Source organism: Crinia signifera, chromosome 4, assembly GCF_055691185.1.
Source record: "Crinia signifera chromosome 4, ASM5569118v1, whole genome shotgun sequence".
NCBI classification, from domain to species: Eukaryota; Metazoa; Chordata; class Amphibia; order Anura; family Myobatrachidae; genus Crinia; species Crinia signifera.
This window is the reverse complement of record NC_139220.1, coordinates 267,248,691-267,262,797: the sequence shown is the minus strand read 5'-3', so window position 1 is coordinate 267,262,797 and position 14,107 is coordinate 267,248,691. Positions and strand designations below refer to the sequence as shown.

Genomic DNA, 14,107 nt, shown 5'->3' with positions numbered 1-14,107 from the left:
TCATCTGTTCTCCTCCTCCGGAAGGTGCCCGGCTGCGTTTGCATGGGAGCACCCAGCGTTTTCCTGGGCGCACCCACTGTTTTTGTGGGTTTGCTCAGGAAACTCATGGTGTTCGCATGTGAACACTTCCTGCACGCCACCATCCTGCCCCCTCGATACAAGCGCCATGGTGACTATGCAAAACTAGAGAGACATTGTTGTTTTTTCCCGATATCTTTTTGCAAAGACTTATGGCGGTATAATAGGAACGGATTCTCCATTCTAAGTAGCAAAGTACTCTAGGTGCCTGGGCTTTATATTTTTAAACTGTATGTGCATTTATGTCTAAATGTCATTATTAAATGATGTTTTTTACATTTATTATTGCTTAGCGCTACTACCTTTTTGTATTTCTGTTTTTTTGCTTAAAGGGATTCTCACTCCCTAATTATACCCCTTTTACACCAAAACGCCGGGTCGCACCCGGCTTTTTAGACCCAGGATCAAGCCGGGTGCGACCCGGCGTTTTGCAGCTTTTACACCGGCGCCCCCCCTCCCGCCGGTGCTTGGAGATGACATCATCTTCAAGCGCCGATCGCCGCCGCCGGGACCCGTACCGCTGCACTGGGGGCAAGCCCAGCACTAAGGTAATCTGCTGGGCTGCCCCCAGTCCCCGTGCACCCACCAGCCGCCGTCCGGGAGGTGAATGGATGCCGCACACAGGCATCCATTCACCTCCTCCCCTGCCACAGGCTGTGCCCCCCCCCTGTCCAACCTGCGGACGCTGTGGTCCGCAGGTTGGACGGCCCCCGGCGTACCCATTTACACCACCCTCTACCCAGGTCCTGGCCGTGTTCTACCCAGGTCAGGACCTGGGTAGAAGTCCCGTGTAAAGGGACACGGCATGTCGCATTTACACCGCCTCTGACCCGGGTCTGACCCGCTGAACACCCGGAGTTTAGAGGCGGTGTAAAAGGTGTATTAGTAGCAGCTTCACATTACATTCCCATCACAGCGCCCGATTGTGTTGTTTTTACGACTACATCCATATAGGTCTCCTGCACATGCACATATACGATTAAGCTCGTGCACAGTGTGTAAACAACAGTCCACCTTGTGAATTCGCTGGGGACCAAATGAATTAGAATCACCCCCTATGTTACTGTTGACATTCATAATGTTGATATGAGAATGACAATATAGTAATAACGTCGATGGGTTCATTGTGCCGACAATGATAACATTTCACCATGGCCATAACATCAGCAGTCTGTATAATGTAAGCGTAAACCTAATGCTAGCCCTAACCCTAAAATCTCCAGTGATTCCTTTGGGAGGCGGGGCATTGGACAGCATCAGAGACCCTATTGTGTGTGTCAGCGTCTGTGTCTCTGTACACAGATGTACTGGTCTCGGGAGCGAGGATGAGGAGACCGTCCTGAATAATCTTAGGGTTACTGAGATGGTAAATGCTGCAGCTGATGGTGATCCGATACTGGGGCAGATGTATGAAAGATTGTTATGGGGGAAAAGGGGTATCAGCGCATGTTATGTGCACTGATACCGCTTCTCCCCCATGTTTGAAGGAGCCAGCATGTGCTATGTGCCCATGTCCATATTGGCGCTGCTATCTAAATGATAGCAGGCCGAATATATGAGCAGTCAGCATCGCTGACCATTCCACCAGCTGCTGCGTTTGGCTTCACCAGCAGCTGGCTGGCAGAGCCCTATTTCAAAAGCAGGGACAGCGCTGTACCTGCAGTTGCTCTGGGCTGCACTGGGGATTGCGCATGAGTAGCAAGATCCTGTGCATGCCCAGTCCAGTCGGCCCGGGGGAAGGAGACATCTCCATTTTGCCGCTATGGGGGCATGACCCAGAGGCTCTGTGAGCCTCTAGCCATGCCCCCAGCCCCCTGGCTGCGGGAATAGACGCTGTGCGCATGCGCACAGCGTTTATTCCCCGCTGCTTAGCAGCCGACAGGGGGGACTCCCAACAGCCCCCCCTCACCGCAGGACACTGCCGCCCGCGGGTGGGACAGCGGAACAGGCCCTAATAATCGTGACTGTGCCGCTAAAATAGGGACTGTTGGGAGGTATGGTAACCTTATGTTTGCCGAGCTGTTAAAATAAAGACCCAGACTACATTCAGTGTATGTGATTCCTTGTCACGGTATAAAAGTTTCTTCCTTCCTCAAAAATCTGTGTGGAAACCATTTGTCATTAAATGTCGACATGCATTCACTCACCTCTTTCTGCGAGTGCCCGGTGGATAAATTCTGCCGCTGCATAGAAATGGACACTCATATCGTATGTGGGAAAGTCCAGAGCCTCTATTCCCATGTACACAATATTCATTCCTTTATAGTACTCCGCTCCCCCTCTCCAGCGACTGTGTGATGCGTTCAGGATGTGAGTGATACGCATGTGGCGAAGCTCACGTTTGTTAGCCGCTATCGTCCTGTAACACGGAATAAGACATATTTTTCAGTAGCTATTATATAATAACACTAGGTGATTCATCGCGCCCTACGGGCACTCTTCACACCGTCGTAAGGGGCTGCGCCCCCTTAATTTATGAACATATGTATTGTGAGAAATATGGTTAGAATTGTATGAAAGATGCCTGTATTGCAACTTGAGTTATAGGTGAAATGTGTTAAATAGAGAGCATATGATTTGGAAGGGGGTGTGTATTGTTTTGTTTAATTAAAAAGCAGTTACAGAGTAAGATGTACATTGATAGTGTGGATGGTACAGTGACATTTGTGTGTGTGTGTGTGTGTGTGTGTGTGTGTGTGTGTACAATAGTATAGTAGGGTGTTTTTGAGTCAGCGGCTCCCCACTGGCGGAGGTCACAACACAGGAAAACAGGAGGCTGGGTAGTGATAGGGGTGTGTGGGCATAAGGGGGACTAAAGAGGAGGGTGTGAGACACAGTGCAGCTTCTGCCAGTGGGTGAGGGTCCAGCGTGGCAGTACAGGACGGTGGCCCTGAGTCAGTCTCCTCCTACTGGGTGGGAGTTAGGGTGCATGAGAGCAGGAGGCTGGGCTATGAGGCATGATAGGGGTATGTGGGCAACACAGCGTCAGCGACTCCCCAGTGGTGGAAGTTATGGTTCAGGAGAGCAGGAAGCTGGGTAGTGATAGGCATGTGTGGGCATACGGGGGACTAAAGAGGGGAGCAGGGGTGCCGTGAATTGTGGGAGGGGAGCGGGGGGTGCAGTGAATCGAGGGAGGGGGCAGAATTGCGGGAGGGGGGGCGCAGGTGTCGGTGAATCTCGGGAGGGGGCGGGGGTCCGCAAAGCGCAGGAGTGGGGCGTGAATCGCGCAAGGGGGGGTTGCAAATTGCGGGAGGGGGGGTCGCGGGGGTGCCGTGAATTGCAGGAGAGGGGGTCGCAGGGGCAGGGGGGTTGCCAAGAATTGCAGGAGGGGGGGTCGCGGGGGCAGGGGGGTTGCCGTGAATCGCAGGAGGGAGGGTGCGGGGGGTTGCCGCGAATCGCGGGAGGGGTGGGTCGCGGGGGTTGCCGCAAATCGTGGGAGTGGGGGTTGGCGGCGAATCACGGGAGGGGGGGTCACAGGCTGGGGTGGTACCGCGAATCACGGGAGGGGGGGGGGGTGCCGCGAATCGCCACAAGAAAAAATCAACACAGAAAGTTCAACACATGTAAATGTTGACATAAGTGTGCATTTCATTGGTGTCCATGTCGACACATGAGAATGAATATGAGAACATTCAAAAAATGAAAAATAAATCTCAAAATCTCATGTCAACCTTTTTCATTGTTGACCATAGCCATGGGGAGGGGGGGTTTGCCGCGAATCACGGGAGGGGGGGGTCGCGGGGGTGCTGTGAATTGCGGGGGGGTTTGCCGCGAACCGCGGGAGGGGGGTCGCGGGGAGGGGGGGTTCCGTGTGTTTTGCCACGAATCGCGGGAGGGGGGGTCGCGAATCGCGGAAGGGGGGTCACGGGGGGGGGGGGGGGGGCGCGAATCGTGGGTGGGGCGGCGGGGGGCGCTCACCTGGTGCAGTGTCTTTGCTGGGCAACATGGGGAGGCAGAGGATGTCTGGCACTGTGGGCTCACTGGGCTGGTTCTCTGTCATGTGAGTCAGTCACATACCTCCCAACATGACCCTCTCCAGGAGGGACACATTGCTCTGTTTCTGGACTTCCCTCATAATGTATGATTGCCATGTTATTAATTGATAAGAAAGGTGCTTCAACACAGGTGCTGGCAATCATTAATTAAGGGAGAAGTCCAGAAACAGAGCAATGTGTCCCTCCTGTTATACACACACTCACACACTTTGAGTGACAGATGTAGCCAAATATATAAGAGATAGTATGCAGAAAATGTAATAGTGTAATTTAAGTGAACCAGCGCAGTTTGCGATAAAGCCTGTAGATTTAAAGCGGCAATCATTTAAAAGACAAAACCAACCAGGTTTTGCTTTTTTAAATTATTGCCTCTTTAAAGCTACAGGCTTTATGACCAAGATTGCATCAGATAAAGGAAATCATGCCCTACTGTAGTACAAATATCTCTATCAGCCTTACATACAGTATTATATGGATGCAAAGGAAGGGGGTGTGGATCCGCACAGACTTAGTACATGGTTTTATTACATTATACGAGAAACATCGGTATAACCAATATGTTGGACTACTCTGTTAAATAATTGTAGTCTTGGATTGGTGGTGCGCCCAACACATTCAGTATTTGTAACTGAGTAGAAGGGGGTGTTTGCAAAAAGCAAACCAAAAGACAAATGTGCCTTTTTGGGCGCACTCTTTGTTTTGTAAGTTTGATATGATTATTACATTAAAACATAACTTTTAATGGGCTTCTTATTCTAAATTATTCGGAGCATTCATCAGTTTTTAATCAGTCATTTAGTACATTTTTATTTGACTGTCAATCAAAAATCACACACAACATTTAGACAGGACATAGATAAACATTTAAAGACATGCTAGACTCAAAGCTGGTCTTGATGTGCGACAATTTGATTTGTATCAATTCACACTTTTTTATTTTTTATTTTTGGCACACATTAAAATAAAAAATAAAAAAGTGTGAATTGATACAAATCAAATTGTCGCACATCAAGACCAGCTATGAGTCTAGCATGTCTTTAAATGTTTGTCTATGTCCTGTCTAAATGTTGTGTGTGATTTTTGATTGACAGTCAAATAAAAATGTACTAAATGACTGATTAAAAACTGATGAATGCTCCGAATATTTTAGAGTAAGAAGCCCATTAAAAGTTATGTTTTAATGTAATAATCATATCAAACTTACAAAACAAAGAGTGCGCCCAAAAAGGCACATTTGTCTTTTGGTTTGCTTTTTGCAAACACCCCCTTCTACTCAGATACAGTATTATATGTACAGTGTCTATACATCTCATTATATGTGTACGGTATCTGTTTGCTGCTCATATTACAAACCATGCTTGAAAACGGCATTAGAGTGCAGATTTTAGATTTAGAAATTCCCGTGTGTGCAAAATTATCAGTGGTCTGCTTAAGTCATGCCCAATTTCAGAGCATCAAGAGGTGTTTTTTTATTTTGCTCCTTAATTTCCTTTAAGACATTAGATTAATGCCTTACTAAGCTATTGCATGTATATACTGCCATCTGGTGGCTTTCACTTACAGTAATATAATATTTTCCTTGATATACTTGCTGAGATAACTGTGTGAAAGCGTGCGTGTATGCCCCCCAATCCTCATTTCCTCCAGCCAATCCCTATAGGTCACCCATTCAGCCTCTTTTCTAGTTACATAGGGGCAGATGTATTAAGCCTGGAGAAGAGATAAACTGGAGATAAAGTGGAAGAGATAACGCACTAGCCAATCAGCAGTGTTTGAAATATGACAGTTGGGATCTGATTGGCTGGTGAGTTATCTCCTTCCACTTTATCTCCAGTTTATCTCTTCATCAGGCTTAATACATCTGCCCCATAGTTACATAGTAGGTAAGGCTGAAAAAAGACTTGCGTCCATCTAGTTCAACCTGGTATAGATATCCATTGCTGATTTGGTAGGTTCTGGTATTTTACAGACAAATTATATTTCTTATTTGTACCCATGGATGTTTTTCTCCAGTAAATGTTTGTCCAACTTTGCCTTGAACGCATTTAATGAGCCAGCCATTACCACCTCTCTGGGAAGAGAGTTCCAGAGTTTGACTGTTCTGACCGTAAAGAAATTCTTTCTACTAGCTGAATGAAATCTTTTTTCTTCTAATCTATACTCATGCCCTCGCGTCCTAGATTCCTTTCTAGTAGAAAATAGGGTGTGTGACAGTTCCTTATATTGGCCCTTGATATACTTGTACATGTTGAGCATGTCCCCCCTTAAACGTCTCTTTTCTAATGTAAATAGTCCCAAATTGCTTAATCTCTCCCCGTAGCTTAAATTCTCCATTCCCCTAATAAGCTTTGTTGCTCGCCTTTGGACTTTTTCTAATTCTATGATGTCCTTTTTATAGTGTGGGGCCCAGAACTGTACTCCATACTCTAGGTGAGGTCTCACCAATGCTTTATATAGTGGCATAATTACCCTTGAGTCCCTAGTTTCCATTCCCCTCTTAATACATGCCAGAATTTTGTTGGCCTTTTTTGTAGCTACATTACAATGGGCACTACATCCTAGATTGCTGTCTATTTGGACTCCTAGATCCTTTTCAAGTATGGAATTACCCAGTTCCTCTCCGCTAAGGTTGTAACTTGCACACTGGTTGTGTCTCCCAAGGTGCATAACCTTACATTTATCTACATTGAACCTCATCTTCCATTTTTTAGCCCACTCATCTAGAATTGCAAGATCATTTTGAAGCATGGTGACATCTTCTGGTGATTTGATGACTTTGCTAAGTTTTGTATCGTCCGCAAAGATGGATACATTGCTGAGTAACCCTATCCCAATATCGTTAATAAAAATGTTAAACAAAATGGGCCCCAAAACCGAGCCCTGGGGCACTCCACTTAGTACCGGTATCATATCTGATACGGCACCATTCACAACCACTCTTTGTTCTCTATTACATAGCCAATTCCCTACCCATCTGCAGATATTTTCACCCAATCCTAGGTTCTCCATTTTATTAATCAATCTCTTGTGTGGGACAGTATCAAATGCTTTAGCGAAATCTAGGAAAATCACATCTACAGCATTTCCATTATCGAGGTTTTTGCTAACCTCTTCATAGAACCCTAGTAGATTAGTTTGGCATGAACGATTTTTCACGAACCCATGTTGGTTAGTACTGAGTAGACGGTGATGATCTAAATATTCCTGGATACCATCCCTTAAAAATCCTTCAAATAGTTTACCCACAATTGATGTTAAACTAACGGGTCTGTAATTAGCGGGATCTTCCTTTTTTCCTTTTTTGAATATTGGCACTACCTCTGCTATTCTCCAATCTTTTGGTACTATACCTGACGATAGTGACTTGCTAAAGATATAATGTAGGGGGGTAGCTAGTTCATCCCTTAATTCCATTAATACCCTCGGATGAATCCCATCTGGCCCTGGTGACTTATTTGTTTTGAGTTTGCTTAGCCTCAGTATTATTTCCTTCGGCGTGAAATCCACAATGAGATCTGGCTTATTTGTCCCGTTTGTGGTAAATGTTCGTTCCACAGTCTGCTCTCCCTTAGTAAATACTGATGAGAAGAACTCATTTAACAGTTTTGCTTTTCCCTTGTCCTCAGTAACACTTTTTCCACTAGTATCAGTTAGTGGGCCTATGTTTTCCTTAATTAAACGTTTACTATTTATGTATTTAAAAAACTTCTTTGGGTTGGTTTTGCTTTCAGTGGCTATACACTCTTCATATAATATTTTAGCTGCTTTGATTACCCCTTTACAAGTTTTGTTTGATTCTTTGTATTTTGCGAACGCCTCCTCATTCAAGTTATTTTTATGGAATTTAAAGGCTCTGGTTTTATTGTTGATAGCTGACCTTACTTCTTTGTCCAACCATGGTGGCTTTTTTTGTTGAATTTACCTTTAATTACTTTAGGAATGTATTCAATAGTTAGTGAATCAAGCACCTTTTTTAGAGTATCCCACATTTCCTCTGCATTTTTTCCCTCCATAACCGTTTCCCACCCAATTCCTGTAAGGGCTTCCCTGAATAATTCAAAGTTCGCTTTTCTGAAGTTTAGTATTTTTGCAGATCCTTTTTGATGTAATTTACTGAAGTTGATTTCCAGTGAAACCATATTGTGATCACTATTCCCTAATTGTTTAATTACTTTTGTGTTTGAAACTAAGTCTGTGTTATTTGTTAATACTAAGTCCAAGAGCGCCTCATCACGAGTTGGAGTTTCTACCGTTTGTGTAATAAACTGGTCTTTAAGTAAGCTTAAGAACCCATTGCTTCTTGCTGATTTACCTGTTTCGTTTTCCCAATCAATGGCCCTTATTCTGATTGACGCGGACTTTACCGCATTCTTACGGATCGCGTCTTTTCGCCGTCTGCGCATGCGTGGAGAACGCAACGCGCATGTGCCACGCCTAGACTCCGTACCAGTTCGGCAAAATCCCGTCCAAAACTGTTGCCCGCAATCAGTCGGGAAATATGGGCGTATTATGGGCGTCATGCGGAATGGCACATGGGCGTAGTTTCAAAGTGGGCAAAACGGGGCGGAAACATGGGCGGACACGGGGGAGTACACTTATGTTGGGGGGCGTACATTCGGAAACCACTCCGAATGCACGCGATCAAAAAGGGCAGAAATGTGCGGTGTCCACAAGTGTACTATTGCTTTGCGTACACCACTCGTTCATGCGGTAGGCGAACGTACGCCTAATGACTACAACCATTAACACCTGAACCCAATAGAATCTACTCCTTTACTCATTACTCACTAATAGGACGCTTGTCAGTGCTTTAATTGAAACCATTGCACTTCAATTGCTGTAAGGGTTAATGTGTGCAATGCATGTGTTAGGCATGCTTGTAAGGATATATTGGAATCTAATTGATTCCAATTCCAAATAAGCAGTTTTTTATGAGGATAGGTAATTGAATAAGTGGGTCATGTGATGTATAGCAGAAGATACTTCATAGTGGGTTGTTTGGCGTAAATACTCCGCTTACGTGCGGTAGCACCGCTTGGCTCCCGTTCGGATGCGGTATTCCCGAGCATACTCTGTAATACTCTGTAATACCGTGCCGAATCTGAGTGTTTCTCCCGCACACGCATGGTTTGTATGTCGTCCGTAAACACGCCCTGTTCTTAAAGAGTGAGTCCGTCCGAATGCGGAGGACACGTGGGCGTTTCTACGGACGATGGCCGCACGCGGCAAAACACCGTGGCGTGCGGACCGCACCGTAAGAATGCGGGAATATCCGCACCGATCAGAATAAGGGCCAATGTCGGGTAAATTAAAATCCCCCATAATTAATACCTGACCCTGATTTGATGCTTGTTTGATTTGGTTTAAAAGAAGAGACTCTTCCCTTTCATTTATATTTGGTGGTCTATAGCATACCCCTATTATAAATTTGTTTTTTTGGTTTCTTATTATTGTCGGTTATCTCTGCCCACACTGTCTCTGAGTTGTCGTTTTCCAGGTCTGTGCTCATATTTTTCTCACATGATGTTAAGTTATTATTTACATATAGGCACACCCCCCCGCCCCTTCTATTTTCCCTGTCTTTCCTGTAGAGTGTATATCCCTCCATGTTTAATGCCCAGTCATGCGACTCATTACACCATGTTTCTGTAATACCAATGATGTCGTAGTCATCCCTACTGATCACCGTTTCAAGCTCCCCGATTTTACTCACTAAGCTTCTTGCATTAGCCAGTAAGCATTTTAATTTATGTTTATTTTTAGATATGGCTCTAATATTGTGATTAGTTTCACCCCAGGACCCATTTGAATTCTTTACTAGCTTCCTCTTTCCCCTCTCCCCTTCAATAGACTCTCTACAGGCCTCCCCACCATGCACACTGCCTGCCCTCTCCATAGTTCCGGGAATTCTTCCTCTGTCATTCCCTCCTTCCCGTATACTAAGATCATCTAACCTAAGAACTGTAATGGGGTAACGTGACTGTTACAACATAACATTTTATTACATGACATTCCTGATGCACCCTGAGAGTTACCCCCGATTATACCCTTGTTATGTCCCAGGGCTTGGTCTATGTCTCCGTCCCCCCCCCCTTCTCCTTCCCCCATATGATTCCTGATCCCAGTCCGGCTTCTCTCCCTGATGGTCCCATAATGTCTTGCTGCCCCCACCCCCCCGTCGCCTAGTTTAAAATCTCCTCCAACCCTCTAACCATCCTTCCCCCCAGCACCGCAGCCCCCTCCTCGTTCAGGTGCAATCCATCACGGCAAAAAAGATGGCGCCTGACCGAGAAGTCCGCCCAGTGTTCCATGAACACGAATCCCTCTTTCCTACACCAATCCTTAAGCCACACATTTACCTCCCTGATCTCCCTCTGCCTCCCTGAGCTAGCGCGTGGCACTGGTAATATTTCCGAGAAAATTACCCTAGATGTCCTCGCCTTTAATTTCTTACCTAATTCCCTATACTCTTTCTTGAGGACATCCCACCTACCATTGACTTTGTCGTTGGTGCCGATGTGCACCAAGACCGCCGGGTTGCTCCCAGCCCCTCCCAACAATCTGTCGACTCGGTCCGCGATGTGCCGTACCCGAGCACCCGGGAGGCAACAGACCGTGCGGCGATCGCGGTCCCGATAGATTGCCCTGTCTGTTCTCCTAATGATGGAATCCCCTACCACCACTATCTGCCTTGGTACCTCACTAACTGTCATCCCATTTGAGCTAGAGGGACCGCTCCTCTGGTTGCTAGAGGGAGCCGTCTCCTCCAGCTCCGTCATTTCGTCTCCATCCTCCCCCGAAACTTCGTCCAACTGGGCAAATTTGTTCGGGTGTGATAGATCCGAGATGTCGTTCCTGTCCCTCCTGTCCCTCTTGTTTCCCCTTCTAACCGTGACCCAGCTGGCTACCTGATCCTCCTCCTCTACCAGTGACCCCATCTGCAACTCCTCCACCGTTCTATTTAGGCTTTGCTCAAGATTTGAAATATCCCTCAGTCGCTGAACGGTCCGCTCTAGATCAGTGACCTGGGCTTCCAGGGCGGACGTTCGCTCACATCTCGTGCAGATGTATTCGCACTGGGACTCTTGCTCCAGGTGCGCATACATCTTGCACAACATGCACTGAGTGAGATTCTCAATCAGGGCCCCACCCATTTTATCTACCTCCCTGCGACTAACCCCCTAGTATACAGTAGAGAGTTAAATTACAATGCAATTACACACTACAAGTTAATTTTTATCAAAATATAAGAAAGTTGATACTTATCTGTTCCTGCAGCTGTGTCACACTCCTGGTGTCCTCACACCTGTATCGGTCCGCTTCCTCTGTAATTTCTTCCAGTTCTTCTAGTGCCTTACTCAAACCCTCATATACTGCCTTAACCTATCCCACGCCCCAAAGCCTAGCCATAACCTCCCCTGCAGCCTAACCCTAACCTTCTCTCCCCTGCAGCCTAACCCTAACCTTCTCTCCCCTGCAGCCTAACCCTAACCTTCTCTCCCCTGCAGCCTAAACCTAACCTTCTCTCCCCTGCAGCCTAACCCTAACCTCTCCCCTGCAGCCTAACCCTAACCTTCTCTCCCCTGCAGCCTAACCCTAACCTTCTCTCCCCTGCAGCCTAACCCTAACCTTCTCTCCCCTGCAGCCTAACCCTAACCTTCTCTCCCCTGCAGCCTAACCCTAACCTTCTCTCCCCTGCAGCCTAACACTAACCTTCAAGAATGGACTAAAAATAAATTCTCAAATGTGTATAATGTTGTATACAAATGGTGTGATGATGAGGGGGATGCCAATATCAATTCAGCCTGTCAGGGAGAGAGAGAAGGGGAGGGGAAGGGGAGAGGAAAGGGGTTGGGAGCGTGCGCCATGCTGCATTGAGCGTTCCAACATGTGCTGGGCTGCACATCGGGATCGAGTGCTGGCACTAAATTGCCCAAATCGCACCACAATTCTCTTCCACTTACTGATCTCCCAGGAAGAGCTTCGGCCACACCTCATCTGCATGGTTCCGGATTGTTTTTCCACTATATAGGATCCTTTCCAGATCAAATACACTTCTCTGCAAGGCTGCCCTGGCCAAGGAGTTGCGAGAGGGGACGAAGGAAGCCATGATAGTTCCTGTAACATGAAATAACGGATAAGGTTTCAATGAATACTGTTATAGAAATGAGTATTGTGCAGTACCGGCAACTGGCCACTAGCTGGCTTTCTGTGCTATTGGTAGGTTTCCCTACAAATCTGGGCAGATCTCTCACTGGCCTTTAGGGTGCACACACATGGCACGTGTTCCTTCCCACTGCGAACGGGCCAGCAACTGTGTAACTCGCTGCAGACGTTCGCAGTCGGGGTAAGAACATGCTCATATATGCGAATGTGCAAACCCCGACCGTCGTGGCATGGGCTGAATTCAGATCACTACGAGTGATCCAGAATCGGGCCCCAGATGTGTTACCCCAAATGAATACAAAAAAAAATGCATGCACATACTTCGTTGCTTTGCAATATGCGATGCGTGAGTGCGTGCATTGCAAACCAAAAGAAACACGTTGCGATGTGAACTGCATGTGATGCTTTTTAAAGTAAAAGCTTAGAGAGTGATAAACCACCAGCCAATCAGCTGCTAACTGCCATGACAGGCAGGAGCCGATTGGTTGGTGGTTTATCACTCTCCATTTTATCACTTTTCACGGCTTAGTACATCTCGCCCTGTGTGTGGTCACCTTATGTCACACATAGATAGGCTCAGGGCCAGATTAAAATTGAAGAGGATGGAGCTGCAGCTCCAGTCATCATCATGCCATCATAATGATCACCAGACAGACACCAGCTGGATACATGGTTGGCCATAAATCATACAGTATTACAGTTGCATTCCTATTTTACACATTTTTGCAGTTTTTGTATATATATATATATCTACATGGCTTTGGCCTCACCTCCACCACTTCTCATTATAGGCCCTTGAACATCTTCATCTACAGTCCCAATAGGACCTTAATCCGGCCTTATATAGGTTCACCATACTATCCCTTTAAACCGGGACACTTATGAATTACATAGGTTCTGTGGCTGGCTGACTTGAAGCCAGCATGTCACCTGGTTTTATTCATCTATAGAACCTGTGTAATCCATGAGCATTCCATAGATGGGTGTAACTATGTCTGAGAGGTATACTAACATCAAGCTGATGCATTACGTCAACAAAAATAAACCATTGCACTTTAGGCATCCCTCCAAACATGACCCACTCCAGGAGGGACACAGTGCTCTATATCTGGTCTTCCCTCTTAATTAATGATTACCATCACCTGTGGCGAAACATCTTTCTGATCACTTAACCTGTTCAACACAGATGATAGTAATCATATATTAAGAGAAAAGTCCAGACACAGAGCATTGTGTCCCTCCTGGAGAGGGTAATGTTGGGAGGTATGCATTAGGGGTGGGGAACTTATTGCCATTCCAGCTAACTTAACCCAACTATAGGGATACTTAGTATCAGCTGTATGAAACCTTTGCTTGACAATCAGACCCGCACAATATAAGTGTACTTTCATGGACTTTGTGTGTGGCAAATAATTAGTATTGGCTAGCTTTTACAAGCCAGCATTGCCCATACTTGCTTACCTATCCCTCTCCATGAGGGAGAAAATGCTCTGTTCCTGGACTTCCCTGGTAATGTATGATTGCCACCACCTGTGGGGAGCTAGTTAATACCCCTTTCCCACTGCAGCTCTTAAACGGTAAATTGCCATTTTCATACCTCCCAACATGACCCTCTCCAGGAAGGACACAATGCTCTGTTTCTGGACTTCCCTCTTAATTTATGATTGCAATCACCTGTGTGGAAACCTCTTTCTTATCCATTAACCTGTTCGGAACAGGTGATGGCAATCAAACATGAGGGAAGTCTAAGAACAGAGCATTGTGTCCCTCCTAGAAGGGGTTATGTTAGGAGGTATGCATTTTTTTTTATCCTTTTTAAATGAGTAGAGCTGCAGTGGGGAAGCTCCAGGTTGCTTTACCCGTTTAAC

At 46.2% G+C, this 14,107-nt stretch overlaps 1 protein-coding gene across 4 annotated transcripts in view; it reads right to left on the bottom strand.

Annotated features, from left to right (window-relative positions):
• DUSP26 (dual specificity phosphatase 26) overlaps positions 1-14,107 on the bottom strand; it is a 37,546-nt gene that overhangs the window by 1,579 nt on the left and 21,860 nt on the right. For all 4 annotated transcript variants that reach the window (XM_083184492.1, XM_083184490.1, XM_083184488.1 and 1 more), the window contains exons 2-3: positions 12,038-12,191; positions 2,226-2,437 (exon numbers count right to left, since the gene is read on the bottom strand). In XM_083184492.1, the coding sequence (XP_083040618.1) occupies positions 2,226-2,437; positions 12,038-12,183 (358 nt within the window). In that variant the 5' untranslated portion in view covers positions 12,184-12,191. The remainder of the gene's footprint in view (positions 1-2,225; positions 2,438-12,037; positions 12,192-14,107) is intronic.